This window comes from Rhineura floridana, chromosome 10 (assembly GCF_030035675.1).
Source record: "Rhineura floridana isolate rRhiFlo1 chromosome 10, rRhiFlo1.hap2, whole genome shotgun sequence".
In the NCBI taxonomy this organism is placed as follows: Eukaryota; Metazoa; Chordata; class Lepidosauria; order Squamata; family Rhineuridae; genus Rhineura; species Rhineura floridana.
This window is the reverse complement of record NC_084489.1, coordinates 55601305-55626687: the sequence shown is the minus strand read 5'-3', so window position 1 is coordinate 55626687 and position 25383 is coordinate 55601305. Positions and strand designations below refer to the sequence as shown.

Here is a 25383-nt window from a genome sequence, read left to right as displayed (position 1 = left end):
TGTACAGAGTTTGAACTAAAGGCAACCTTAATGCAATATGTGAATGTTACAGAGAATTGTTTGGTTTCTATGGAGATAATTCTCTCCTCAAAATGTAATGGTCTATCAAGACACTTGCTGGAAATGCATAGACCAGCTTCAAATACCAGGACTACAATGCATCATCCATTCCTTAGAAGTCTGAAAGCAACTGGTATAGTTCCACTTGGCTTGAGACATTGCCAGGACTTGCACAAGACACCACCTTGGGAGCCCTGGGCATGCCATTCTGAGAGTCCTGGTTTGCATGTAGAACGACTGATCAGGAAATGCTAAAATCTGGTCTACAAAGCTTGGGGTTGTAGAATGACTGATCGTACTATCTGAGACTGTTGTAGAAAATCATATTTTAATTTTTCCCTTCTGTAGCAAATCTCCCTGTATGTTGAAAATGGGCACAGAAATGAAATTATGGGATAAAAACGTCCTCTGACATGTCTCCATTTTGCAGGGCCTTTTCATAGAATCATAGGGCCCTTATAAGGCCAACGGGTCCAACCCCCCTGCTCAATGCAGGAATCCAAATTAAAGCATACCCAGTAGATGCCTGTCCAGCTGCTTCTTGAATATCTCCAGTGTTGGAGAGCCCATCACCTCCTTAGGTAATTGGTTCCATTGTCATCCTGCTTTAACACTTAGGAAGTTTTTCCTGATGTTCAGTTCAAATCTGGCTTCCTGTAACTTAACCTATTATTTTATGTCCTGCCCTCCTGTCCTACTTACAGCATTTAAAATGTTTAAGAAAGGGTCTGTTTGATGACTCAAACACTTTGTTCACTTTAGTATCCTGTCTTCCACAGTATCCAACCAGTTGTCTCTGGTAAGACCACAAGCAGTAATGAAGGCAATAATCCTCTCCCATTGTTGCTACCCAGCAACTAATATTCAAAGGTATATTGTAAGCTGTCCTGGGAATCTGTTGAAAAGTGGCGTATAAATCCCTTAAATAATATTGCCTCTATTTAGAGGTTCTATATTGTCATGATGGCCAATGGTCACTGATGAGTCTCATGTCTACCTGTAACTTGGAGAACCATCTCATTGAATTGCATGAACAACTGGCAATTGAATGTCTGAATTTATTCTGTGGAAGTATTGTACATGAAGTGATACCAGATTAAAGATAAATATGAAATTGCTTAGTTACCCGTGATGCTGCAGGCTTCAAGTGGTGAACATACAGTGCCTTGCAAAAGTAATCAGACCCCTGACCAGTGCTCTCATATTACTGAATTACGAATGGCACATTGTAATTTTGTTCTGTATGATATTTTATTTTGAAACACTGAAACTCAAAATCAATTATTGTAAGGTGACGTTTTATGTTGGGAAATGTTTGTAAGAAACAGAAACATATTGCTTGCTTAAGTATTCAACCCCTATGCTGTGGAAGCTCCCAGTTTACACAGATGAAAGAAATTGCCCTATCGAGGACACAATTACTTTACCATTGGCCTCCACCTGTGGTCCATTAAAGTTGCTATCACATTGTCAGGATAAAAGCCCCACTGTCGAAGGATCATTGGTCAGGCTATGGATCTGAAGGAAAATGAAGACCAAAGAGCATTCTACAGAAGTGAGAGATAATGTAATACAAATGCATAGATTAGGAAAAGGGTACAAAATAATCTCCCAGTGTTTGGATATCCCAGTGAGCACAGTTGGATCAATAATCAGTCAGTGGAAGCTGCATCACACCACCCAGGCACTGCCAAGAAAAGGCCGTTCCTCAAAACTCAGGATTCGAACAAAAAGGAGACTTGTGAGAGAAGCCACAGAGAGGCCAACAATCACTTTGAAGGAGTTACAGAGTTCAGTGACTGGGAGTGGAGTAATGGTGCACCATTCAATCATATCAAGAGCTCTGCATAACATGCCTGTATGGGAGAGTGACAAGGAAGAAGCTGTTACTCAAAAAGTACCACTAAAAAGCACATCTGGAGTTTGCCAGAAAGCATGAGAGTGCCCCGAATTATGGAACAGTCTTCCCGATGAGGTGCGCCTGGCGCCTACTCTTCTATCTTTTCGGCGCCAGGTTAAAACCTTTTTATTCTCCCAGGCATTTTAATTGCTTAATGTTAAGTTAATTTTATATCAAGTTGTTAAATGCTTAAGTTGTCTGTTTTAGGGATTTTATCTGATTTCTTTTTACTGTATTGTATTTTATTCCTTGCTGTGAACCGCCCAGAGAGCCATTGGCTAGGGGCGGTATAGAAATGGAATGAAATAAATAAAATAAATAAATAAATGTGGGAAAAGGTTTTGTAGTCAGATGAGACCAAGATAGAGGTTTTTGGCCAAAACTCAAAGCACTGTGTGTGGCGCAAACCTAACACTGCCCATGCCTGAAGACACACCATCCCTACCGTGAAGTATGGTGGTGGCAGCATCATGCTGTGGGGATGTTTCTCATCAGCAGGGACTGGGCATCTTGTTAAAATTGAAGGAGAAATGGATGGAGCAAAATACAGGGAAATACTGCAATGTAACCTGCATCAGTCCACTAAAAAACTGAAGCTTGGGAGGAAATTCCCTTTTCAGCAGGACAATGATCCCAAGCACAAGGCCAAAGCAACATTGGATTGGCTCAAGAACAAAAAGGTGAATGTCCTACAGTGGCCCCATCGAAGTCCTGATCTCAATGCTATTGAGAATGTGTGGTGCTATTTGAAAATTGCAGTCCACAATCGATGTCCAACCAACCTGAACGACCTGGAGCGAATCTGCCAAGAAGAATGAGCCGAAATCCCTCTGACACTGTGTGCAAAGCTGGTACATACCTACCCCAAGATACTTAAAGCTGTTATTGCAATGAAAGGTGGCTCTACCAAATATTAATGTGTGTGGGTTGAATACAAGCAACAGGTTTCAGTTTTTTATGTTTCTTACAGACATTGAACAGAGTATCCAAAATGCAACATGAGATAGTGCTGGAAGATGAGACCCTCAGGTCAGAAGGCATTCACCGAGCTACTGGGGAAGAACAAAAATGTTTTAAATGTTGTTTTGTTTCAATGTATTTTAAGGTCTGTTTTTATGATGTTTTCAAGTGTTTTTAGTGCTTCTGTTTGCCTCCCTGGGCTCCTGCTGGGAGGAAGGGCAGGATATAAATCAAATAATAACTTACTTACTTACTGGATATCAAGACTTAATGATGTGACATTGCTGTATTATCATTGTCAAAGATTGTTCCCCTGGGGTCCCTTGACCTCAGCACCCCAAGGGGATTCTTTGCTTCTGAGAACAGCCCCAATTCCCTTGGGCCACTGCTTCCCAGGTAAACTCTCCCTCTTCCAGGATTAGTTTTATGGCAGAACTGTCACCACCCCTCTTTTTAGCTCCCTACTCTGAGGAAGGGGACCTCAGAGTGCTAACTGAGATCCTAGAGCAGACCTATTGTTACTCCTGCTCTAGAGCATTAACCCACATTAACCAATGGTAGTCAGCAGCGTCCAGTGATCGAGGACTGAATTTAGAGTCACTAGCTCCACCATTAATAAAAGGGTAGTTTATTTAAAAGAAAAGAAAGGTACATACAAAAAGAGAGCAGCATCTGTTTCCTTAAAAGCTAATTGCCCTCAACCGGGCTAACAAGAGATATGTTGGCATAACATTAGTGAGAGATTCAAACAGACAAAGAAAAACAACAAACCTCTGCCTAACCTAGCTAGGTCACTTACTTCAGTAATGCCTGGTTCCCAAACAGCATAGTCAGGCAGGTCCAAGTAATTAGAATTAGGGAACGGGAACAAGTAACTGAAGGATTGCCCTTCATTTTTATGGAGTTTAGCTGGCAACAGGGAGGGGGCCAATTAGCCATCCTAGGTGCCCCTTCTGTGATCTCCTCCTTTGAAGATGAGGGGGGCTAGACAGTCGCACCCAGGGGTCCTGATCTGCAGTACCCACTTTCCCTGAGTTTGATCTCAGGAAGCAGATAAGGGATAATAGATAAGGTTCAGTTGCATCTTCTTGACATTTGCAAATTGCCTGTCTGGCACTGAAGCCTTGGACTTCTCCAGCAGAGTATCCCAGGGATCAACAAGCTCCCATAATTCCTTCTGGTTGAACCATTTTAGCTTGACCAGCTTAGCTCAAAGTTAACTATTCTTGACAATCATCACATAGGCTGATAAAGTTTACATAAAGTTCCTATCCAGATAATAATTTTTTTTCTTTTGAATTATTTTGTTTTTATTTGTATTGTGCTTGTTTTTCTTTTCTTTTAAGCACATTGGAGTCATGTATGCCTTTTCACAAGTAATAAATGTATTCAACATTTCAAAACACATACTACTTCAATGCTTGCTATTTTTGAATGGTAAAACACTTAAGGAATCATACTAAATGTTATTTGTGAAACCTGTGGTTCCTGTCTCATATGTGATAAGAGGGATTAAGGGTGGGGAAGAGCATTCAGGAAGGGGGATGCTTATAAGTAAGAGGGAGGATTCTTAGTTTCTCCTGTGCTCACTAGTTCTTCCCAGCATCTTCCTTCCATTGTACCCAGTTTTCACCTCAGCTGGGCTCTCTGCCATTATTGAAGCATGGCTGGAAACACCTTTTAAAAATAGCTTGGGTATGACTTATATGGGAGAATTGGAGGGTTGGTGATTGTTAGCATGACCCGTCTGCCTGCTGATTTTCTCCTCCAAATACATCTCCAGTCCTTATGATAGTGGTGCAATTGGTACTGGAAGAGATGTTCCCCCATAATGCCTGATTTTGTCCTGAGCAATGGTACTTTATCAAGTTATTTAACAGACAGCTTCCCCTTTTCCCTTTAGATATGTGTCACAAAGATGTCTACACGGAACTGCCAAGGAATGGATTCTGTGATCAAGCCCTTGGACACGATTCCAGAAGACAAAAAAGTCAGAGTTCAGAGGACACAGAGCACTTTTGATCCATTTGAAAAGCCAAATAATCAAGTGAAGAGGGTCCATTCAGAGAACAATGCCTGTATTAACTTCAAGACTTCATCCACTGGGAAGGAATCTCCTAAAATCAGACGACATTCCAGTCCTAGCTCTGTAAGTCCAGACATGCCATTTATCTCAACTAAATTCCCCAGCAAGTTACAAATGTTTTGGTGCTTTTAATAGCAGTGTAATTTAAAGTGGTATGCTGAGATTAGATATATTTTCAAAACAGCCATATCTTTCTGCTTTAATTATGAGCAGTTAGTCTCAAAGACAAGTACAATCCAAATTGATTCAAATAATTAAACTGTTTTTCCATTGCATGAATTATGTTCCCAAAAGACTGTTATCCTAGTTATAGCATCATCTGTAACCATTATGAAACCTATCCATATAACAAAAAAAGGAAACTGGTTGTTAATACAGCACTAGAAAACATTTAGTTTTGGATATTTCTCATAACTAGTTTATTAATATGTTTGATTTGTCAGTTTTCTTCTTGGGATTTCATATGACCTATATACCATAGTTCAAATTTTGGAGGACAGGCTGGTTTATTTTAAAATTATGTGCTACCTTTTCATTAGAAATATTCCACAATGAACAAAATAAAAATTAAAAGCATACTATTTTTGTCTGAGGCTGAAAATTTTGCTTGGAGAGGGGTGTCAAACAGGGCATTATGATTAAGCTAACATTTCTCAAGCTACAATAGTTTGTGAAATCATAAAGCAGACAAGGCTCTCAGAACATGTTATGTTTTCCCCATGTGATATATATATTTCTTTAAAATAATGATAAATGAAATGTCATCCTTGTTTATGACTGGTGTGCTGGCAGTGGCCCAGAGGTGTCCTGCCAAATTATTGTATATGAAAATGACATTTTACTTGTCACTGTAGCATATATACAATAATGTGGCCTTTGAGATAAAGAATACAAATTCAAGAAAAATGCAAATAATATTAATTGACTTAAAGGAGAATATGCAAATAATATTTCTAACTGGCATGGGAATTCACCAGTAAATTGATTTTTTCCATTACTAGTCATTCTCTAATAATAGAATGCTATCACTTTCTAGCTGGAAGAAAAAGCTGTTTAAGACTGACTGGTATCACTTGAGCCTTCTCAGAGAGATGTCTCTCAGCCACATTGGATAAGAGTACTTTCATTTTCTTGCCTAGACATCCCTTCTATCTGGAAGAGCCATTCATTTACTATATGTTTATTCAAAGCATCACAAAGTTATTAGGCTATGGAGGGTAGCTTGCATTTTTCACAAAGTCAATGCAAAACAGAGGTGATCAACAGAGGTAAATACATCAAACTCTTCAGTTGATCAGCTTTAAAAAATAGTTGCACAAATAGAAGGCAAAGGGATGCATTGTCTTTTACTTTCAGGTTTTCTTTTTAATACTGTGAAATTAGTTCTCTTGAGGACATAAGAGATCTTCAATGTTGATACTAAAATTCTTCTTTAGAGGCATTGTGAGCATGTTATATTGCTCCATGGATAATTTTATATTGAGATTTAATATCCTGTGGACATGTCATATTCCTGGACCCAAGTTTAGAACAAGATATTTAAGCGTGACATTAGTATCTTGTTGTTTTGTGAAAAAATGCATATAAATATAAGCAACAAAGAACATGTGTAAATTTAATCTGTAGAAATATTTTTCCTCAATAAAGCATTTTTCCCAAACTACAAAGAAAACCCCCCTATAAATGGCAGTTACATTTGCACAGAGGTTTTAAGTAAAAGTGGTTGCAATTTACCAACCCTTTGTAGGCCAAAGATGATGTAGTTGCTTTTTTAAATTTATGTTAATTGATGGAAGGTGGGCAGCATCAGGAAATATGTATTCTGAATTAATATATGGGGAGGAAAGTGGGTAATGTTCATGTCAAGCCAAGTGCTCTTTAATAGTCAGATGTGTAACCAAGAGGTGATCTATATGTTGCACTGGCTATAGGGATGCACTTTTCATCTACCAAATTCCCATATCCTGTCTATATTAATGCTGTGCTGAACATTTCTTCTGCATTTTTTTTACCATTCTGCATCAATGAATGAGAAAAGAAATTGCATTAAAAAATTCATTCTGTTTCCTGACACCTAACTGAGCAGAGCAGAGGGAATTGTCTCAACTGTTCCAGAGGATATGCAAACGAGCCAGCGTTCAGAGAGTGAGTGAACAGGGAGAGCTAACAGCAGTTTGGCAGCAGAGGTGTAGGGAGGAAGAGACAAAAGGGAGTGACCTGGAGTAACTCCAGGAAATTGTGTGCTCTGACTGTGTGCCCTGATCGTATGCTTAGCTGGGTAGAATAAGATAGCAGCTGGTGATGGAAAAGACTTCTGCTGGAGACCCTAGTAAGCAGCTGCCAGTCAGGGTAGATAATATTGGGCAGATATAATGTTAGCTGCATAGCATACATGGGGCAGAGTAAACCAGCAATATGTTCATTTCAGGAAGTTGTAATGTTACAGTTCTTGAGTGTAACAGCTTTCTCCCCACTTGTGATTTCCAGCAACTGGTAACCAGAGGCATACTGCCTCTATAAGTGGAAGATGGCCAACATGGCTAGTAACCATTGGTAGCCTTGTCTTTCATGAATTTGTCTGATGCTTTTTTAAAGCCATTCAGATTGGTGGCCATCATTACATCTAATGGGAGAAAATTCCATAGTTTATCAGCCATGGTTTCTAGTGTTACAGGAGAGGGAGAAAATAAAACAGTATCATAAAAACAAAGATATAAACATAAAAACAGTATTGTAAAAATTTTATTTATTTATTATTTTATTTATATCCCGCCTTTCCTCCCAGCAGGAGCCCAGGGCGGCAAACAGAAGCGCTAAAAACACTTTAAAACATCATAAAAACAGACCTTAAAATACATTAAAAGAAAATGTTAAAATACATTTTTAAAAGCTTTAAAAACATTTAAAAAACATATTAACAAGCAATTCTAACACAGACACAGACTGGGATAGGTCTCAACTTAAAAGGCCTGTTGAAAGAGGAAAAATTGATAAAAACAATTCAGTAATAGGGTCCAATCTTATGGGCCAGGGAAAGCCTGGGCAAAAAAAGATATGTCTTTACAAGATGTCTGAAGAAAACTGATGGATCATGTTTTATGTATGGAAGAGGGAACCACATTCCAAAGTGCAGGGCCATTGATAGAAAATGCCTGTTTTCATCTCAATGCCCTGTGATATTCTGTAGGGTGTGGTGCCACAAGTAAACGTTCCCAAGATCTATGTGATCTTACAGGTCTATTCAGGGGCAGGTAGTCCTTGAGGTGACCTGGTAGTGAGTTGTTAAGGACTATATAGGTTAATAACAAGAACCTGAATATGGCCCCATAGTGCAACTTCCAGGGGGAGGTCACATAACCTTGGATGAAACAGATTGTCTTGACCCATTCAAGTCTAGGTTGAGGCCTGTTTTGGGTCTGAATCAGCCTTGCTCACCCTGATGGATGACCTTCCTTGGGAGAAGGACAGGGGAAGTGTGACCTGTTACTCTTACTTGATCTTGCAGAGGCTTTTGATACCATTCACCATAGTATCCTTCTGGGCCGACTTGGTGAGATGGGTATCACAGGCACTGTTTTACATTGGTTCCGATCCTATCTCCAATGTCATTTTCAGAGAATAGCATTGAGTGATGGTCTTTCGGGCCCCTGGCAGTTGTGCTGTGGGGTGCCACAGGGTACCATCTTGTCCCCCATACTGTTTAACATTTATATGAAGCCCTTGGGAGTGGTCATCAGGAGCTTTGGGGTGAGGTGTCAACAGTACACTGATGATACCCAGCTCTATTTCTATGTAACATCTGAAGTGGGAGAGGCTGTGCAAGCCCTGGACCGCTGCCTTGACTGGATGTAGGCTGGATGAGGGCCAATAAACTGAGTCTGAATCCTCGCAAGATGGAGACACTGTGGGTTGTGGTTCCCAAGTTCAGATAATTGGTCAGTTGCCTGCTTTGGATGGGGTTGCCCTCTGAAAGAGCAGGTACATAGTCTTGGGGTGCTCCTGGATCCATCTCTGTCCCTAGAGGCCCAGGTGACCTCCATGGCTAGCAGTGCCTTTTACCAGCTTCGACTAGTAAGACAGGTACGGCCGTTTCTGGACCGGGATAGCTTGACCATTGTTGTCCATGCACTGGTAACCTGCAGGCTGGGTTACTGTAATGTGCTCTATGTGGGGCTGCCCTTGAGGTTGGTTCAGAAGTTGCAGCTGGTGCAAAATGCGGCGGCGAGACTGCTCACTGGGGCAGGGTATTGCCAACATGTCAGGACACGGCTGAAAGAATTGCACTGGCTGCTACTGGGATAAATTCAAGGTTCTAGTTTTGGTGTACAAAGCCCTATATAGCTTGGGACCAGGATACCTGGAAGACCATCTTATCCCTTATATACCCAGTTGATTTATGTGCTCTGCATGTGAGGTCCTTCTGCAGATACTATCTTACAGGAGGTCTGTCCTGCATAACATAGGAAGTGGATCTTTAGTGTGGCGGCACACACCCTTTGGAATTCCCTCCCTTTAGATGTTAGACAGGCACCATCTGTGTTATCTTTTTGGTGCCTACTGAAGACCTTCCTCTTTCAACAAGCCTTTTAAGTTGAGCCTTTATCCCAGTCTGCGTCTATGTTGAAATTGCTTTTTAATGTTTTTAAAGCTTTTTTTAAAAGATGTCTTTAAAGATGTTTTGTTTTAATATATTTTAAAGTGTGCTTTTTAAGATCCCCTTCTGGGAGGAAGGGCAGGATATAAACCTAATAAATAATAATATAAACTCATTTTTATTGCTATTTTAACATCCTGTGGCAGTGAATTTCACGGACTGATTTTGAATTGTACATTCATGTTTGTTTAAGACTGTCTAACTTACAGTACGTTCACCAGGCCAATCACCATTCTGAATGGAGTAAATACCAAATAAAATAACCTTTCCCATTGGCTAAAATTAATCTGAAGGAAATACTCTTCTTATTTTCATTAAGATTATTTCAGTCTTTATTATTTTTGAAATATTGTTAGCTGTATGCTGTGATTCACATACATGGGGGAAGAAATGTGTTATTTGTACTCCACTTTTCCTTAACAAATGAACATATTTTAAAATCCAATCTTGAACAAAATATCAGAAATCCACTCCACAGTAACTCAGGGTTTTCAGTATGGTTGACCTGTACTTGAAACAGCAGTCCTATTGAGACAGGCTCCCACGGTCTGTATGTTCTAGAAACAATTAATATATTTTTGTTTTAACAATTTTTTCCAGCTGAATGAAAAAGTCTCTGCCTTAGGTGCTCATTTTGTATTGTTTTTAGGTGATCATTTTTTTTATTTTGAAAGCTATCTTCAGTTCTTTTTTGTAGTTTTTAAAAACTATTTTAGCTGTTTTATTTTATTTATTTATTAATTAAATTTATTAGTTGCCCATCTGACTGGTTATCCAGCCACTCTGGGCAACGTACAGAATAAAAACATACAATTACATTAAAACATTAAAAACTCTCAAACAATAATAGTAAAACCTATTATGGTGTCTGTAAATCACCTTCAGACACATGTAAATGTTGGCGTGTGTGCGTTGTTGCGTGAAGCAGCATACATTACGTTGGAGTTAAGTTGAGCAAGAAACTTCTTCAGAGCATTAGAGCATGTTAAGAGTCTTTATTAAGACATTAAGGCTTTTCAGCAGTTTCCCCCCCCTCTAGCTCTACAGCACATCTCTCTCCAAAAGCAAAAGTAAAGACAGCCTCTCAGTTCAGAGGCATGGTGCAGAAGGACAACCACAACTCACAGACTCTGTTAGAACTTTCCCAGTCTATATCTTGATGGTTACCATAACAACGGCCTTCACTGTCCGTTCCCAGACTGAGCAAAGACATAACTCCTCTTAACTTTCAAAACTTTCAGACTTGATGGAAAACTACTAGGCCTCATGTCAACAAGCCCCCCTTTTTCTCATCATGTCTGTCAATTACAAAGAAATCTCAACAATACATCTCCACAATACATAGTCATACAGTAATACATTTCAACAATACCTCTTGCAATACATTTCAGTACATTGCATCATACATTTTCAGTTCAGTACAGTTCAAAATTACATCTTAGTACAGTTCAAAACTTTATTCACTCAAACTTTGGTTCATTCCAAGCCTTGTTACCAGTTTGCCAAATTTCTCCTCACACAAAGGCTTGGTCATTATGTCAGCCACCATGTTGTTAGTGTCACAAAATGTTAGGTTAACAAACCCCTGCTGCACACAATCCCTTACGTGAAAGTATCTGACACTAATATGTTTTGTTCTCTTGGTATGAGCTTCTGATGTGGCTATCTTAATGCAGGTCTGATTGTCTTCATATACAGTAATCGGAAATTGCATATCAATGCCTATCTCCTGCATGAGCATTGCGAACCATTGTAGCTCATTACAGGCCTGTGATAGGGCCACATACTCGGCTTCTGCACTTGATGTTGCAACCACATTTTGTTTCTTGCTGCTCCAGTCAATGCATGACCCGTGCCACATCACAACTATGCCAGAGGTTGACTTACGACTGCTCAGCTCCCCTGCATGATCTGCATCCACAAAACATTCAAGACCTCCTGTCTTTGCTCCTGACAAAACCAGACTCTTTGTCTTCGTGCCTTTCAGATTTATGTCAAGATCTGGTTTACATGTTTGCGCTTGTGTTTCTGGACACCAAACTTTGAAATATGCATTCTCTTGTGCTCTAGGTGCACGTTTGCCACGTCTCTTACCCTGTGGCTTGTAAACTCGGCTGCGATGCACTCTTTCAGGCATCAGCCTGACTGCATTACATGAATACTGTGGCTGTGTGCTTTTAACAGCTGTCTTCTTACAGCTCTGGCGGTCATTCCCTTTCCGCCCCATTAAACTCAAGGCATCAGCACACTTCACACCCATGGACATTTTAAACTGTGAATCATTCATGCTTCCCTGCAAACACACTTGATCTCCTCTCATTACAAAACATTGGTCTTTGTGAAACAAAATTGAATAATTACAACTCACCAGTTTTCTAACTGATAAAATATTATGAGCCAATTCCGGAACAAACAAACAGTCTGACATTATTCCAAGTTTATTAAATCTCACCAGTCCACGGGCTTCCACCCTCTTGCGTGATCCATCTGCAAGTAAAACAAAGTCTTTCACTTCTTCTGAAACGTAAAACAAATGTCTGTCATTGATTAATATATGGCTTGCTCCACTGTCAAGCATACAGTTAATTTGTTCCAAGTCTTTAGGCTTCTGTTTACAAACAAAGTTCACACTTCCCTGCTTCAAGCCTCCGTCCCTGGAGTTGCGCTTGATTGCACAGTTTTTACGGAGATGCCCACGAGCCCCACAGGCAAAACAAGACTTCAGCCGCTGCTGCTCCCACTTGTTTTCCTGTCTGCTTTCGACAGCCTGCTCCGGTTCGGCACTTTTCTCCTCCTTGCTTCTGACAGCTTCCATCAGCTCGGCTCTCTGCGCCTTCTGCCTCCGCTGCCATTCCTGGGACAAATCCTGCAACGCGTCCCACATCTTTTTAGCCGACGGCTCATCTCTCACACACATCAGTTGAGAATCCGATAGAGCCAAGATTATAAACACCTGCGCCCTCTGGTCTTTGCGCTTCCAGGCCGCGGTCAATACCGCCGGGGTTTTTTCTTTAATCACGTCCCATAAATCCTCTGTTATCAGCAAAGCCCACATCCTCGGCTTCCAGCTGCCATAATTCTTTTCATTAAGCCGTTCCATCGGCAAGCCTCCCCCAGACAGGTTTACAGCCATGTTGCTCACCTCCGTCTGGTTCTGTCAATCAAGCTGCCCTCTCTGGAACTCCGTCTGCCTTTCAGACCAGCAACTTACTCCCGTGTAATGCGCTGTGGATCTGGGCCCTGAACCCCTGTTGGTGTGTGTGCGTTGTTGCGTGAAACAGCATACATTACGTTGGAGTTAAGTTGAGCAAGAAACTTCTTCAGAGCATTAGAGCATGTTAAGAGTCTTTATTAAGACATTAAGGCTTTTCAGCAGTTTCCCCCCCCCCTCTAGCTCTACAGCACATCTCTCTCCAAAAGCAAAAGTAAAGACAGCCTCTCAGTTCAGAGGCATGGTGCAGAAGGACAACCACAACTCGCAGACTCTGTTAGAACTTTCCCAGTCTATATCTTGATGGTTACCATAACAACGGCCTTCACTGTCCGTTCCCAGACTGAGCAAAGACATAACTCCTCTTAACTTTCAAAACTTTCAGACTTGATGGAAAACTACTAGGCCTCATGCCAACAGTAAAAGGCAATTCATAAATTAAATAAATAATAATAATACTGTACATAGTCTCTAACCATAAATGTTTAGGCTTTAAAAGTGAAGGGGCACTTCACAAAATCCAGGAGCAAGGTTCATCTTTTGATTTGCTATTAAAATAAATCATTATTTGTAATTATTTTGTATTGCTTGTCACACCCTTCTTGGAGACTCCAAAAACGGGTGTGACAAGCAATACAAAATAGACCCCTGTTTCTTATTCCACTGGGTAAACAGAATAATTTCTCATAGGGCTGTACAGCCAATACCAAAGACGTAGATAAGATTAATGCAAGATAAATGAATGGCACAGTTCTTGGAATCTGAGGGGAAATTCCCTCCCCATGAATTTTGGAGGCTGTTGCAAGATATCCCATCCCAGAAGGGGGAGGGATGCACCATTATTTTCAGCCAGGTTCTTGTCATTGATAGCTTCTGTATGTGAGGCTCTCTTCCCCACTTCTTCAAGTGGCTCTCTTCCCCACTTCTTCCTCCTTATCAAGCTCTCTTCTACCCCCTTTCCCTCATTTTATGATCTCCCTGGCTATTAATTTATTCCCTGAAGTGAAAAGCAGAGAGGTTTTAACTCACAATGGCATCCCTTCTGGGCTGCATCTTAAAATGCTTATATTGTACTCTCATATTAGAGTACAATATAAATATAATTTTACTTGTAGAGATGGGTGTGCAATTAGATTGGTGCTGTTGTTGATAAACAGGACCTAAGACTTAGTCCTCTACAGTTGTCTTTCATGAACTTTACCATTTAAAGGCAGGATATAAATGTGTTTAATAATACATAAATAAAATTAAATGTGCATGTAAGCTGATGCAAGGCTTCCTTGTATTCCTTGTTTTGGTAGTCCCACACAAACTACAGTTAAAAGAGGTTCCTGAGGTGGTGTTCTATTACCTTCATCAGTGATTTCATCTGTGCTTTATCTGTCTGAAAAGCTAAAAATACCCCAGAGGCTGTTTCTGAGGTAAAATGCATAGGTACTATACACAGCTGTTGTCTCCTTTGTAATGTCAAACACTGCTAATGAATCCTCACAACATGAAACCCCCCCTCAGCCCTTCAGCTCGGTAGAGACACCTGATCCTACTGATTCAAGTACAGGGGAGGCAGCCACCATTTTGAGTTCTGTTGCAGAGGGACCAGCTGCCATTTTGAGCCAGGTGTCTGAACCCGCTGAGAAATGCAGAAAGGAAATCAGGGTAAGTCTAGAGTACATAAATAAGAACAGCTTTGTTCTTGTAATTTGAAGTAACCACTATCTTGTTGTCCTTTAACTAAAACCAGTCACTAATTTAGAAGCCTTGCTTCACCTACAAGCCTAGATTGAGAGAGTGAAAAAATAATTTTTCCCACTCTCTTTAGCCACCCTGCAAAAATGACAACCGATTCAATAACATAAAAATGACTAGTGACGTTAAAGTGATCTTGTATGTGTCTCACTAGATCCTTCTGGGTTGTTCTTACAGCAATATACTACTTTGTGGAAGGGCTACACTTCAGTGAAATCACTGAGTATATTAGTTAGTGGCTAAGGAATCCCACAAGCCTTAGGTTTATTTTCCTGATTCTGTAATATATGTAAATAGTACCTATCTGAAAAAGTTACAGCAGGAAAAATTGCCCCATTGAACAGTGCACAGATATGTAACTTTATCAAAACAATGAGATTGCTTGATAAAAAACATTAACATTTCAAAAGTATATAAATGGTATTGGGAATTAACTAGTTAACAAAAATGGCTAACTTTTAACTAAGGGTACAATCCAACTTGTATTTACGCCAGGCTGTAGGGAGTTGGATGTGGTAGACCCTTAGCTGAACCGGCAGGGCCCCGGCTCTATTGGCAGAAACCCCTTGCCCCAGTTTTGCCACGGTGGAGCCAGGACCCTGCCAGCTCAGCTGGAGGTCTACCAGGGAAGCCCAGCCTGCACAAAGGGGTGCCGGTGTAAGGCATGAAAAAGGGGCTTTCCTGGGCATATTGGAGGAGGGGCCGAGGGGGGAGACTTCCGCAACATTAACTTCCGTTCGGCACACCCCTGCAGGCCCCGATCAGGGCCAGCGTTACGAATACCGGTAGGGATATTCATGAGAACCACTTTTTTCTTTTCCGCTCAAGCGTGCAGCTCCTGGCGAAGCAGATGTTCTACTGGCCCGGCAGCTCCCAAATGGCAGATAGATGCCACAAACCTTTCCACCAGCACCCCTTTCGCCGGCTTCCCCTGAGTTGGATTGCTCTGTACCTAGTTAATATTTTCTGCTGTCATCATTTAACTTGTACTAGATAAAAATTATAAGCTAAGTATAAGGTTTTTTTTTAATGGCTTTCCCAGAATTTTCCTTCACTTAGCTACTCTCTAGGACTCTGGAATATATTTTTAATTGAAACTCTTGATGAAGAGACAGAGATTAGTGTTCATTCCTAAGAGATGTGGTCTCTTAAGAACTACAAGTCCCAGAGTTCTTTAGTTCATCATGCTGGCACTTTCTGCACACTTTCTGAAGTCATCAGGGCAGCCAGCTGGCTGCAAGAGAAGAAACAAGCACAAGCAAGCAGGGGCATTGATCCCAATAAGAGTGGGATCTATTTGTCCTGCAACATTTTCAGCTCCCAGAACAAGGTGACTAAACAAGGTGTGCTTAATTTACCAGTGTATAAGACTCAGATTTATGCCAATGGGATTTTATTATAAGGATTCTTTCAGAATTCTGGACTTTATTTAGAGTAGTGCTTAGGTTTCTTCAAATAACATTCATTATTGCATAGCAAAATACATGCATTGTGGTATTTCTTTATTGAAATAAATGTGTTTAAAATGTATGTTACAAATAGCTCTGCATGGCACTAGAGTGCTCTTTTGAGTTGGCCAGCTGCTGAAAACAGATCTTTTAAAATGTCGTATGCCTGCTTTTGGCTCAGGCAGCCTATCCCTTAAAGCTGCACCCCCACACTGCTCCCGGTGTGCTTCTGTGTGCTTAATGGAACAGATACCTACTCATTGCATTTGAAAATGAAAAAATAATGCTAATTCATGCATTACTCACAAATCAGCTTAACTTTAAACTTAGTTATTCTCTTTTAAAAACTTTTTTTTAGATAAAAGTGAAAATATTTAATTTATAGCTTAGTGCAAGTTAAAAATTACTAACTTTTAATTTCAAATAGCTATTTTTTTCATTAACTTTCCCCATGACAGCATAGAAAGTATGTTTGTACACAATTTAAAAATAAATACTTATAAGTCTTTGTATTCTCTTTGGAACAGTCAGGCATAGTTTTTGTTGAAGCTCAAAAGAAGCTGATGAGAAGACCTGTTAGCCTTGGTTCTGATTTAAGTCCTGAATTATGAGTTCTGGGAAATTTCATGGACAGAATACAGGATGAAATGATAATCCTGTAACCAACTTTTCTGGCATTAAAACTCTAAAGGATTTTGTCTTAGCTATGAATGATATAATGACTGCCAATATTAGTGATTGTCTGTTTACAGGGATGCAGCTGGCTCTCAAATCCAACAGTGAGACCCAGAATGTTCTGTAGGCTGTTGGATAACTAGCATGCGTGAAAGGTCCTTCTAGTAAAATATAAAATACTTGTTTAGTATTTTACAGCTATTGCTAAGAGTCACCTGGTTTCTTAGAACTAGCTGTCTCATAGTTATGAGGAAAAATAATAGTTGAACAAGCCAGCTTTATTAAAGTTGGCTTGCTCAGCAACCAGCCACAGTTTGTTGTTAACTAGAATTCCTGTTTCATACACAGTGCTAAGCCAAGATGGTTTGAAAGCAAAATGAAACACATCCCAATTGTATGGCAGGAGGGTGTGGACCTGATGCTTGCCTTGGGCTCGTGCAGGCTCATCCATGTAGCACTAACCTATGGTTTAGTGTGTATAGGCTATACTGAATCTAAGAAGAACATAAGAACATAAGAAGAGCCTGCTGGATCAGGCCAGTGGCCCATCTAGTCCAGCATCCTGTTCTCACAGTGGCCAACCAGGTGCCTGGGGGAAGCCCGCAAGCAGGACCCGAGTGCAAGAACACTCTCCCCTCCTGAGGCTTCCGGCAACTGGTTTTCAGAAGCATGCTGCCTCTGACTAGGGTGGCAGAGCACAGCCATCATGGCTAGTAGCCATTGATAGCCCTGTCCTCCATGAATTTGTCTAATCTTCTTTTAAAGCCATCCAAGCTGGTGGCCATTACTGCATCTTGTGGGAGCAAATTCCATAGTTTAACTATGCGCTGAGTAAAGAAGTACTTCCTTTTGTCTGTCCTGAATCTTCCAACATTCAGCTTCTTTGAATGTCCACGAGTTCTAGTATTATGAGAGAGGGAGAAGAACTTTTCTCTATCCACTTTCTCAATGCCATGCATAATTTTATACACTTCTATCATGTCTCCTCTGACCCGCCTTTTCTCTAAACTAAAAAGCCCCAAATGCTGCAACCTTTCCTCATAAGGGAGTCGCTCCATCCCCTTGATCATTCTGGTTGCCCTCTTCTGAACCTTTTCCAACTCTATAATATCCTTTTGGAGATGAGGCGACCAGAACTGTACACAGTATTCCAAATGTGGCCGCACCATAGATTTATACAACGGCATTATGATATCGGCTGTTTTATTTTCAATACCTTTCCTAATTATTGCTAGCATGGAATTTGTCTTTTTCACAGCTGCCGCACACTGGGTCGACATTTTCATCGTGCTGTCCACTACAACCCCGAGGTCTCTCTCCTGGTCGGTCACCGCCAGTTCAGACCCCATGAGCGTATATGTGAAATTAAGATTTTTTGCTCCAATATGCATAATTTTACACTTGTTTATATTGAATTGCATTTGCCATTTTTCCGCCCATTCACTCAGTTTGGAGAGGTCTTTTTGGAGCTCTTCGCAATCCCTTTTTGTTTTAACAACCCTGAACAATTTAGTGTCGTCAGCAAACTTGGCCACTTCACTGCTCACTCCTAATTCTAGGTCATTAATGAACAAGTTGAAAAGTACAGGTCCCAATACCGATCCTTGAGGGACTCCACTTTCTACAGCCCTCCATTGGGAGAACTGTCCGTTTATTCCTACTCTCTGCTTTCTGCTTCTTAACCAATTCCTTATCCACAAGAGGACCTCTCCTCTTATTCCATGACTGCTAAGCTTCCTCAGAAGCCTTTGGTGAGGTACCTTGTCAAACGCTTTTTGAAAGTCTTAAGTACACTATGTCCACTGGATCACCTCTATCTATATGCTTGTTGACACTCTCAAAGAATTCTAATAGGTTACTGAGACAGGACTTTCCCTTGCAGAAGCCATGCTGGCTCTGCTTCAGCAAGGCTTGTTCTTCTATGTGCTTAGTTAATCTAGCTTTAATAATACTTTCTACCAGTTTCCCAGGGACAGAAATTAAGCTAACTGGCCTGTAATTTCCGGGATCCCCTCTGGATCCCTTTTTGAAGATTGGCGTTACATTTGCCACTTTCCAGTGGCAGAGGACCCAATGGACAAGTTACATATTTTAGTTAGCAGATCAGCAATTTCACCTTTGAGTTCTTTGAGAACTCTCGGGTGGATGCCATCCGGGCCCGGTGATTTGTCAGTTTTTATATTGTCCATTAAGCTTAGAACTTCCTCTCTCGTTACCACTATTTGTCTCAGTTCCTCAGAATCCCTTCCTGCAAATGTTAGTTCAGGTTCAGGGATCTGCCCTATATCTTCCACTGTGAAGACAGATGCAAAGAATTCATTTAGCTTCTCTGCAATCTCCTTATCGTTCTTTAGTACACCTTTGACTCCCTTATCATCCAAGGGTCCAATTGTCTCCCTAGATGGTCTCCTGCTTTGAATGTATTTATAGAATTTTTTGTTGTTGGTTTTTATGTTCTTAGCAATGTGCTCCTCAAATTCTTTTTTAGCATCCCTTATTGTCTTCTTGCATTTCTTTTGCCAGAGTTTGTGTTCTTTTTTATTTTCTTCATTCGGACAAGACTTCCATTTTCTGAAGGAAGACTTTTTGCCTCTAAGAGCTTCCTTGACTTTGCTCGTTAACCATGCTGGCATCTTCTTGGCCCTGGCGGTACCTTTTCTGATCTGCGGTATGCACTCCAGTTGAGCTTCTAATATAGTGTTTTTAAACAACTTCCAAGCATTTTCGAGTGATGTGACCCTCTGGACTTTGTTTTTCAGCTTTCTTTTTACCAATCCCCTCATTTTTGTGAAGTTTCCTCTTTTGAAGTCAAATGTGACCGTGTTGGATTTTCTTGGCAATTGGCCAGTTACATGTATGTAATCTAGCTTTTGGACCAGTGTCTGCACGCAGAGGTGGGCTGGATAACAGTTGTTCCTGGACAGTCATAGCCTGCCCACAGTGATCCATGCCTGAGGTTGGATTACTGCAGTGTGCTGTATGTGGAGCTGTCTTCTGAAGTTTGCCTGGAAACTGCAGCTAGTTAAAATGCTGCAGTTAGGCTGTTAAGGGCTTTTGTTGACCTGTGAAGCTCTGCCTGCCTGAGGGAGCAGGTATGTACTGACCTGGATACTAAGATCTAGTGGGGACACCCTCTTGACAGTGCCTTTGGGTGAATCTGTGTCACTGTGCTTTGTAAGTAGCAATTTAACTGTGTGTGTGCTCTCTTATTGATTGATTGATTGTATGACTTGATTGTGTTTTATTGGTATTTGACACCCCTTTGGAATTATTTTATAATGAAAAGTTGATTTAAAACTTTATAAATAAATACATTGCTAGAGCTAGCAATGGTGGATTAGTTTCTTGACTACTTTTATTAATCTTATTGGAATAGAAGCTGGAAGTAGTTGAGGAAAAACCTTGCTCCGTCCTGTTACAAGTAGTGTACTTAACGTAACATAGGAAGAAGATGGTTCAGGTAACAGCCATGAACTACAGTGATGTTTTCTGTTTTTACTTAGTCATCTTAAGAGTGCTGTTCCATTGGGGTATTCTTGTAAGTGCATTATTGGAATAAGTATTTGGGGGAAGTTATGTATACTGAATTGGGCTTGGCAAGTAGAATCATAGAACCATAGAATCATAGAGTTGGAAGGGGCCTTGTAGGCCATCGAGTCCAACCCCCTGCTCACAGCAGGAAATCCACAGCTAGAGCATCTCCCACAGATAGCTGTCCAGCCTCTGCTTGAAGACATCCAGCGAAGGGGATCCCACCACCTCCCTAGGCAGTCGGTTCCATTGCTGAACTGCCCTTACTGTCAAGAAGTTCCTTCTAATGTCCAATCTGAATCTATGCTCCTGCAACTTAAAACCATTAGACCTAGTCCTACCCTCTGGGGCAGCAGAGAACAAATCTGTACCCTCCTCTATGTGACAGCCCTTCAGGTACTTAAAGAGTGTAATCATGTCGCCCCTCAGCCTTCTCTTCACCAGACTGAACATGCCAAGTTCCTTCAACCTTTCCTCATAAGACTAGTTCTCCATACCGGCTATCATCCTTGTCGCCGTCTTCTGAACCTGCTCTAACTTGTCTATATCTTTCTTAAATTGAGGCGCCCAGAACTGAACGCAGTATTCCAGATGAGGCCTGACTAATGCAGAATATAGTGGGACTATTACTTCCCTCGACCTGGAAACTATAGCTCTGTTTATGCAGCCCAAAACCGCGTTTGCCTTTTTTGCTGCAGCATCACACTGCTGGGTCATGTTCAACTTGCGATCCACTACAATTCCAAGGTCCTTCTCACACGCACTACTGCTAAGCCGGGTATTTCCCATCCTGTACCTGTGCATTTTGTTTTTGTGGCCTTAATGCAGAATCCTGCATTTGTCTTTATTGAATGTCATTTTATTAATTTCAGCCCAATTTTCTAGTCTATCCAGGTCCCTTTGGATTTTATTCCTGTCTTCCATTGTGTTAGCTATCCCTCCCAGTTTCGTATCATCCACAAACTTCATAAGGCTTCCCTCCACCCCATCATCTAAGTCATTGATAAAAATGTTGAAGAGTATCGGCCCCAGGACAGAGCCCTGTGGCACTCTACTCGAAACCTCCTTCCAGTCCGAAGCAGAGCCACCGACAACCACTCTCTGAGTATGGTTTTCCAACCAGTTGTGAATCCACCTGACAGTATTTCCATGTAGTCTGCATTTGACGAGTTTGCTAATCAAAAGGTCGTGGGGGACTTTGTCAAACGCTTTGCTGAAATCTAGATAGATGACATCCACAGCATTTCCACCATCTACTAGGCTAGTGACCCGATCAAAAAAAGAGATGAGATTAGTTTGACAGGATTTTTTCTTGACAAACCCATGCTGGCTCCTACTAATCAGAGCATTGTCATCTAGATAGTTGCCAATGGACTCTTTTATTATTATTTTCAGTTATGGAGTTCAGTTCACAAAATGGGAGACAAAACTTTTTCCCTTTTAGATGCTGCTTTGGAGACTGCTGCAGTGTCACAGTCCTCTTATCTTCCAACCTCAGTTTATGTGCATGCCACAGCTCTAGTTAAATAAAAATAAAAGTTACTGTTGCACAATACACTACACCAGTGGTTCCCAACCTTTATGAGCACGGGATCCCCTTTTATAAGCTGATTTTTTTTTGTGACCCCCTCCCTCCAGGGAGGCAGGCTGGCTGCCAGGAAGGAAGGGGGAAAGCAGCCTTTCTTTGCAGGCTTGCTTCTTTTTGCTTCACAAAAAGCCCTCTCCTCTCATTCTAAGCAAGGGCGTTGCCAGTAGCGGCAGTGCAAGGACACACGAATCAGTGATAGTAATCCCCTCTTCTTCTTGGTAGCCCCACCCTCAGCCTCCTTTGGCATCTGCCATGTATTTTATAGGCAGATGCCTGCCCTTAGTGCATCTGAAAGACACTCTGGTGTTTCAGCAAAAGGCCTCCCCTCTCGTTTGGAGCAAGGGGGAGGTGTCATCTGCAGCGGCAGTGGAAAGCAGACAGTGTAGAGGGAGTGAAGACTTTAAAATAAATAAATAAATAAATAATTCATTTCTTTACTGTTCACGGCCCCCTCTGGATTACTTTGCGGCCCCCGGGGGTCCTGGCCCCCAGGTTAGGAACCACTGCACTACACCAAGGAGTTTGTGTTTTGACTGCTCATACCCTAAACTACTGCTGTGAAATTTGGCTTGCTTCAATAGGTGTAAGGGACATTTTTCAGTAGTGGCCATGTTTCTTTGTGAGAAACTTTCCAGGGGCTGCATGCCAGTAGTATGCAGGACTAGAGGCAAAAGTGGGTAAATAATGGATGTGACTCTTATGTTTTGTATATTAGGCTGTGTCCCAAAAGTCAGAGGCTTATGTACACCCACTTTTTTCATCCAGGGAAGCAAAATTCATTATCACAATTCAAGAACACATTCTAGCCAGGCAAAATCACTTGAAGGTGTGGACCTAAGAAGTGTATATGGCCTAGGGCAAGTTCCAAGGGCTAGGTACAGTAGTGTGGTCTGGAGGACCATCTTTAATCCCTGGGCCTTAAGGTCCTCTTCCTGACTTAACAAGCAACATATATAGATGTGATTTGTTCAGAAAACAATCAGTGCTCAAAAATATGGCTTTGATTTCTTTTCTTATATATATCTAGGCTTTTTGCAAAATTCTGGTTTCCCTAAGGAGGGACTTCCCTAAGGAGGGACAAATAATTGGGTGTTAGAACAAATTAAACCAGAACTATCACTAGTAGCAAAAATGATGAAACTGAGGTTATCCTACTTTGGACATATCATGAGAAGACATGATTCACTAGAAAAGACAATAATTCTGGGAAAAACAGAAGGGAGTAGAAAAAGAGGAAGACCAAACAAGAGATGGATTGATTCCATAAAGGAAGCCACAGACATGAACTTACAAGTTCTGAACAGGGTGGTTTATAACAGATGCTCTTGGAGGTCACTGATGCATAGGGTCAGCATAAGTCGTAATCGACTTGAAAGCATATAACAACAATTGTCAATAACAATTTAATGCTTGATATTGTTGTATGCCAAGGGCAGAGACTAATGATATCCATTTAAATATCACTCAGCACTCCAGATAGTCACTGCATATTTTAACAGTATTCCTGTATCAGTGAACAGCTGGTATAGCACAGTGGGAAGGAGAGGCTGGCTGGGAGTCCAGAGTCTGTGAGTTCAAATCCCTGCTCATGTCTCCTGGGTGTCAAGGGCCAGCTAAAGATCACCCCCACAGTGAGTAGCTCAGGGGTTACATGCCCTGCCACCTCTGCATGGGCAAGCTGTATAGTCCCAAGGCATTTTAATCTAACTTTAATTTTAATTTAGTTTTTAAAACTTGCTGTAACTGATTTTAGATCTTTCATTCTTTTATATGTGTCCTTGTTGTATTATATTATGGGTTCTTATTGTGTATATTTGTATTTTTTGCTGTACACCGCCCAGAGAACTATACTAGTGGGGCGGTATAAAAATCTAACAAATAAATAAAATAAATAAATAAAATAAGGAGCCCAGTTGTCCCCCAGCTGGCAGTTGCAGACAAGGAAGGGGCTGGCTTGTGCAGCTGTGGCAAGCTGAGCAGGCCCTAGCCAGCTGGGGAGGACTAGCCTCAGAGGGAGGCAATGGTAAACCCCCTCTGAATACTGCTTACCATGAAAACCCTATTTATAGGATCGCCATTAAGTCGGGATTGACTTGAAGGCAGTCCATTTCCATTTTCATGTATCAGTGCAGACATCAGAAATATTTTGTTCCTACAGAAGAAGGAAATTTGGATTTGCTGCCTGTATGCTACTGGGCCCAATTTAATGTGTTAACTTATAATGCCTTAAAATGGCTTGAGACCCAAGTATCCAATGGAGTGCCTGCTGCTTTATTAGCTGACCTGGACCCTGAGGTCTGCAGAGGGGGCCCTTCTTACTGTCCTGTCAGTGGAAATGGTTTGCTGTTCAGTGATATGAGAGAGGACCTTTTCCCAACTGTGGACTTCCAGAGGGATGGTTGGCCTCTATTTTGTTGAGCTTCTGATTCCAGGTCAAAACATATCTATCACCCAGGCCATTTGCTGAACTAATTAGACTCCCCCAAGGCCTGGAGTGCAGGGATTATTGTGTCTGCTGCTGTGCTTCTGCTTGCATTTGTTTTTTTGCATTTTGGATATGCTGTTTTAAATTGTTGTCTTGTTTTATTTGTATTTTATAATTGTAAACTACTTTGGGATCTTGCTGGATGAAGGGTGGTTTAGAAGTTCACTGAATGAATGAATAAAATTAATTTGCTTATATTGTCCAGCAAATAAAACATGCTAATTTGTTGAACTGGACTTACTGGTACAGCTGTTAGTTAATCACATCTGTACAGAAACCCTGCTAAATCCAAATTTCATTCTGCTATGTGAGCTAAACCTTTCTGATGTCTCCATTGATACTGTTGAAATAAGCAGTGACTATCTGGAGTGAGTGCTGAGAGATATTTAGATGGATATTGTTAGCCATTTCCCTTGGTACATGACAATATCAAGTATTAAATAACCAAAGTATAAGAATCTCATTAGTTTTGGTAGTAACACTTTGTTTAAATGGGGTTGGCTGAACTCAATTAATGTTGGTGTGTGAGTGCTGAAAATTTTATCCTCCTTTTTCTTTTCTTAGCCAACAAGTCCCAAGTTTGGAAAAGCAGACTCTTATGAAAAACTGGAAAAACTGGGGGAAGGTTCATATGCCACTGTATACAAAGGGAAAAGCAAGTAAGTATATTTGTACCGTACACATTTTTAGTACTCGTATCAGCTATTTCATAGGCAATTCCACTGATTTCTAATAACAATATTGTGAAGTAGGTGTTGTAGAAAACCGTTTTGTAGCTTAGTTCGAGTTGACAAAATGTGTGGGTATAAATAGATCTCTATATGTTAACATTGTTAGATTTAATTGTGAAAAATGGGTCTGTACATGTACAACTGTTGGTACATAGTACATGCTTCAACATTACTGTATGTGTGTGCGTGCTTGTCCATCTGCTTGCTTGAAATCAAGCTACATGGTAAATTATAACATGCCTTTCCAAAATCTCTCAGACCCAAAAAACATAAATTGAAAAAGAACAACTTCAGTGTATTTTTACACA

At 40.9% G+C, this 25383-nt stretch overlaps 1 protein-coding gene across 12 annotated transcripts in view; it reads left to right on the top strand.

Moving 5' to 3' along the window:
• The window catches only part of CDK14 (cyclin dependent kinase 14), a 571841-nt gene that overhangs the window by 118333 nt on the left and 428125 nt on the right, over positions 1-25383 (top strand). For all 12 annotated transcript variants that reach the window (XM_061586439.1, XM_061586434.1, XM_061586445.1 and 9 more), the window contains 2 exons: positions 4824-5069; positions 24909-25003. In XM_061586439.1, coding sequence (XP_061442423.1) covers positions 4824-5069; positions 24909-25003 — 341 coding nt within the window. The remainder of the gene's footprint in view (positions 1-4823; positions 5070-24908; positions 25004-25383) is intronic.